The sequence below is a fragment of the Salmo trutta genome, chromosome 4, assembly GCF_901001165.1.
Source record: "Salmo trutta chromosome 4, fSalTru1.1, whole genome shotgun sequence".
In the NCBI taxonomy this organism is placed as follows: domain Eukaryota; kingdom Metazoa; phylum Chordata; class Actinopteri; order Salmoniformes; family Salmonidae; genus Salmo; species Salmo trutta.
The window spans coordinates 70,239,009-70,245,008 of NC_042960.1; the positions used below are offsets into that span (position 1 = coordinate 70,239,009).

The window sequence follows — 6,000 nt, forward strand, 5'->3', positions numbered from 1 at the left end:
CCAGATATTGGGCCTGCAGGAACTAACTAGTTACCCCAGATATTGGGCCTGCAGGAACTAACTAGTTACCCCAGATATTGGGCCTGTAGGAACTAACTAGTTACCTGTGATATTGGGCCTGTAGGAACTAACTAGTTACCTGTGATATTGGGCCTGCATAGAACTGACTAGTTACTTGTGATATTGGGCCTGTAGGAACTAACTAGTTACCTGTGATACTGGGCCTGCATGGAACTAACTAGTTACCCCAGATATTGGGCCTGTAGGAACTGACTAGTTACCCCAGATATTGGGCCTGTAGGAACTGACTAGTTACCCCAGATATTGGGCCTGTAGGAACTGACTAGTTACCCCAGATATTGGGCCTGTAGGAACTGACTAGTTACCCCAGATATTGGGCCTGTAGGAACTAACTAGTTACCCCAGATATTGGGCCTGTAGGAACTGACTAGTTACCCCAGATATTGGGCCTGCAGGAACTAACTAGTTACCTGTGATATTGGGCCTGCATTGAACTACCTAGTTACCCCAGATATTGGACCTGCATGGAAATGATTAGTTACCCCAGATATTGGGCCTGCATGGCACTGACCAGTTACCCCAGATATTGGGCCTGCATGGAACTAACTAGTTACCCCAGATATTGGGCCTGCAGGAACAGACTAGTTACCTGTGATATTGGGCCTGCATAGAACTGACTAGTTACCTGTGATACTGGGCCTGCATAGAACTGACTAGTTACCTGTGATATTGGGCCTGTAGGAACTAACTAGTTACCTGTGATATTGGGCCTGTAGGAACTGACTAGTTACCTGTGATATTGGGCCTGTAGGAACTAACTAGTTACCTGTGATATTGGGCCTGTAGGAACTAACTAGTTACCTGTGATACTGGGCCTGCATAGAACTGACTAGTTACCTGTGATACTGGGCCTGCAGGAACTGAAACTCGTCTTTGATCCTGTCGCAGGACTCTGCTACGGTGAACTTGAACCCAGGCTGACCCGGCTGACCATGTCCAGGTGCCTGAAACAACAAGGCGAGAACATCACATCGTCAGATGAGATCATTAGAAAGGAGCGATATGATGCACATGCAAGAAATACAAGTTTGATCTTGTTTAGTCTTCACATTTATTGAAATCAATAGGCTATATTTCAGCTCATCACTAGGACAGGACATCTATATATTTCAGCTCATCATTAGGACAGGACACATCTATATAGTTCAGCTCATCATTAGGACAGGACACATCTATATATTTCAGCTCATCATTAGGACAGGACACTATATATTTCAGCTCATCATTAGGACAGGTGTGTATATTTCAGCTCATCATTAGGACAGGTGTTAATATTTCAGCTCATCATTAGGACAGGACACATCTATATATTTCAGCTCATCATTAGGACAGGACACATCTATATATTTCAGCTCATCATTAGGACAGGACAGGTGTATATATATCAGCTCATCATTAGGACAGGACACATCTATATATTTCAGCTCATCATTAGGACAGGACGCATCTATATATATCAGCTCATCATTAGGACAGGACGGGTGTATATATATCAGCTCATCATTAGGACAGGACACATCTATATATTTCAGCTCATCATTAGGGCAGGACACATCTATATATTTCAGCTCATCATTAGGGCAGGACACATCTATATATTTCAGCTCATCATTAGGACAGGACAGGTGTATATATTTCAGCTCATCATTAGGACAGGACAGGTGTATATATTTCAGCTCATCATTAGGACAGGACACATCTATATATTTCAGCTCATCATTAGGACAGGACACATCTATATATTTCAGCTCATCATTAGGACAGGACACATCTATATATTTCAGCTCATCATTAGGACAGGACAGGTGTGTATATTTCAGCTCATCATTAGGACAGGACATCTATATATTTCAGCTCATCATTAGGACAGGACGCATCTATATATTTCAGCTCATCATTAGGGCAGGACATGTGTATTTTCGACACTAGACTAGTCAGCCTGTGTTACAGTTTCTTGTAGATTAGATGGGGCATCAGTATTTCATATTGGATGGGTAGGATGCATCAAATGTGTATTCCACAGTGTCTGCTGTTTGGCACTCTGGGACAGTGCTCATAGTGTCTCAGATCTAGTATCAGGTCCTCCCCCCCAGTCCATGTAATAGAATTCATAATGAAAGGCAAAACTGATTTTAGATCTGGACTTCTACTCTGAAACACTATGTGAACACAGGATTTCATTCATAGATCTAGCTATTATTGTGTTCCAGATGATATGAGTGTTTGTGTATAGGTCCATCTGGAGTAGCTAACATAACACTCCTAGCTACTGCAGTAGCTATGCCAACAGTAGCGTTCTGACAAAAGGAGGGAGTGAGATTTTTACAACCAGCTCCAGACGTGCAGCCCTTGTAATGCTGAGCATAAACACCATCACATTCACAGCGCCGCATAAACACCATCACATTCACAGTGCTTTACTATGCATGGATAGATGGGCTGACAGTGCCAGAGAAGAGACGGGTTTTGGCCTAAAACATTTTTATTTTTTTACCTTTGGAATTCAATGCAGATGTCACTTTTTTGGGGGGTTTTGTTTATGTTGGTATAGAGCATGTAAACAACATCACAACATTAGACACAAATTTGACTTCTGATATGAGTATGATAGCTAATATTGTTGTTAATGTAGCTAGCTACAGTAAAGAGTAGCAATAATATTTCAGTCACTTCAGTTCCAAGGCAACATTATGGTGAGAAAAAATAAATATTTTGAAAGCCAGATAGCTAGAACAGAACTCAATTGTTACAAGACTCTCCGTGCAAAAAAATAAAATAAAATGCAATTCTGTGTTCAGCGAAGGATAAAACATTACAAAAAGAGGCAACAACATACCGGATGTCGGCCCTGCGGATACATCTTGAAATGTATCCTTTGTTTATTTGTGGTTGAAGCGTGAGCTTCGGGTACTCTGGTGATGAAGACGGTCAGTGTCTAGCTGGTCTCTGCTCCTCTCACAACAACAGTCTGTGGAGGAGGGGGGGAAGAGAGAGAGAGAACTCCTTCTCAAAAACCTTCGTTGATGACACGATTTAATCTGTTGATTGAAAACAGGGGAAAGGAAGATTTTTCAGCTCCAAACTAGCTGATAAAAATCCTTGGTCAAAAACTGTCATAGGTTAAAGGAAATGTATTTACAAAGGCGGACAATAAAATACACATGATCATCATTAACTAGCTAACAGTAGCTAACATGAGATAGTTCCACATTTTCACACCAGCCAGCAGTGTGTCCGATCTTAACCACGGTTGTGGCTGTAAATTCCACTTTTCCCAACTTGATACAGCAAACGACGGCTAGCTTAAACCGTAAGTAACCTGTTTAGCTAGCCAAACGCTAGCTAGTTTACCCAGCGCTAGCCTAGCCACAAATGTTAAACGTGAAGCTAGCTAAGTTACCTAACTACGTACTCTGTCTTGACTTTATTTGTCCTTCTCCTACCTGTGTGTGTTTAGTACTCGAGATGATTTGATGTTAAAAGTACGGATATTTCGCTACACAAATCCGCTTTTTAAATCCGTCCAAGGGTGTCGAGAAGGTTTCTTGATCAACGCAAACCACACCAGTCATCTTCTCACGGCGCACCCCGCTTCTCGAGAAGGACTAGCTTAGCCAACGGTTTTTAGTCCGGTTCAAGACGAAACGGGTTTTCTCTTCTAGTTTTTACTAACGTACTTTGAACCGTTTTTCTTTGACAAAAGATGACTGTTTAATCCCAAGGTATGTTCTCATGTATGTCTTACGAATTTGAAGAGTTTTTTTGTTGTTGTTGAAATTGTTTAATAAAAGCGTAGCTAACATGGTAACAGTTACTCCTTCGACAATATCGCCGTTTATCCACAGAAAGCTTTTCTCTCCTTCCCCCCCCCTCGTCGGTGTCACACAGTCTACAGCACGAGGGCTGAACAGCCTGGTGAAAGCGCGCCTCTGTCTGTCCAATCAGATTTGCTCTGAACGGGGTACCGTTGCTCAGGGGGGCCAATCAGAGAACGATGTCCCCACGTGGGGGCGTTGAGCGTTTTGTGACGCGTTCTTTTTTTTTCTCTCGTTCTCTCTCGTCAGAGGGACTCGGTTCAAAGGACAGCCTTGGAGGGATTTTAAAAGCAGATAGACATAAATATTGCTTAAATAGTTCATTAATGGTTACCCGGACTATCTGCACCAACACTATCTGGGTACAGACTCTATGCATGAAGGCTACATATATCATGAAGCTATATACACACACACACTATATATATATATATATATATATATATATATATATATATATATATATACACACACAAACACACACATGCATACGCATACCGACAACACAAACACACACACAGCCACATGTAACCTTTTTTGAAATGGCTAGTTAGTTAGCGGTGGTGCGCGCTAATAGAGTTTCAATCGGATGACGTCACTCGTTCTGAGACCTTGAAGTAGTTGTTCCCCTTTGCTCTGCAAGGGCCGCGGTTTTTGTGGAGCAGATGGGTAACGATGCTTCGAGGGGGACTGTTGTCTGTGTGCAGAGGGTCAGTCACTGGTTCAGGGCGAGGAGAGGGACTGAAGCTATACTGTTACACACACACACACACACATATGCGTACTGACACAACACAAACACATATACACACACTTTTACACTCATCATATGCTGCTGCTACTCTGTAACTAATTGTACTCTTGTTATTATCTATCCTGATGTCTAGTCACTTTACCCTGCCTTCATGTACATATCTACCTCAAATACCTTATTATTATCTATCCTGATGTCTAGTCACTTTACCCTGCCTTCATGTACATATCTACCTCAAATACCTTATTATTATCTATCCTGATGCCTAGTCACTTTACCCTGCCTTCATGTACATATCTACCTCAAATACCTTATTATTATCTATCCTGATGTCTAGTCACTTTACCCTGCCTTCATGTACATATCTACCTCAAATACCTTATTATTATCTATCCTGATGCCTAGTCACTTTACCCTGCCTTCATGTACATATCTACCTCAAATACTTTATTATTATCTATCCTGATGCCTAGTCACTTTACCCTGCCTTCATGGACATATCTACCTCAAATACCTTATTATTATCTATCCTGATGTCTAGTCACTTTACCCTGCCTTCATGTAAATATCTACCTCAAATACCTTATTATTATCTATCCTGATGCCTAGTCACTTTACCCTGCCTTCATGTACATATCTACCTCAAATACCTTATTATTATCTATCCTGATGCCTAGTCACTTTACCCTGCCTTCATGTACATATCTACCTCAAATACCTCGTACCACAATGATCTAGTACTGGTACTCCCTGTATACAGCTCCACATTGATCTGGTACTCCCTGTATACAGCTCCACATTGATCTGGTACTCCCTGTATACAGCTCCACATTGATCTGGTACTCCCTGTATATAGCTCCACATTGATCTGGTACTCCCTGTATATAGCTCCACATTGATCTGGTACTGGTACTCCCTGTATATAGCTCCACATTGATCTGGTACTGGTACTCCCTGTATATAGCTCCACATTGATCTGGTACTCCCTGTATATAGCTCCACATTGATCTGGTACTCCCTGTATATAGCTCCACATTGATCTGGTACTCCCTGTATATAGCTCCACATTGATCTGGTACTTCCTGTATAGAGCTCCACATTGATCTGGTACTCCCTGTATATAGCTCCTCATTGATCTGGTACTGGTACTCCCTGTATATAGCTCCACATTGATCTGGTACTCCCTGTATATAGCTCCACATTGATCTGGTACTGGTACATCTTGTATATAGCTCCTCATTGATCTGGTACTCCCTGTATATAGCTCCACATTGATCTGGTACTGGTACTCCCTGTATATAGCTCCACATTGATCTGGTACTTCCTGTATATAGCTCCACATTGATCTGG

General features: G+C 41.8%; 1 protein-coding gene across 3 annotated transcripts in view; it reads right to left on the reverse strand.

Annotated features, from left to right (window-relative positions):
• Window positions 1-3,991, reverse strand: part of LOC115192954 (transducin-like enhancer protein 3-B) — a 94,058-nt gene extending 90,067 nt beyond the window's left edge. For 2 of the 3 annotated variants that reach the window (XM_029751936.1, XM_029751934.1), the window contains exons 1-3: window positions 3,525-3,991; window positions 2,918-3,119; window positions 919-1,025 (exon numbers count right to left, since the gene is read on the reverse strand). In XM_029751936.1, the coding sequence (XP_029607796.1) occupies window positions 919-1,025; window positions 2,918-2,941 (131 nt within the window). In that variant the 5' untranslated portion in view covers window positions 2,942-3,119; window positions 3,525-3,991. The remainder of the gene's footprint in view (window positions 1-918; window positions 1,026-2,917; window positions 3,120-3,524) is intronic. The other variant, XM_029751935.1, reaches the window with a different exon arrangement.
• Between the last annotated feature and the right edge of the window lie 2,009 nt (window positions 3,992-6,000).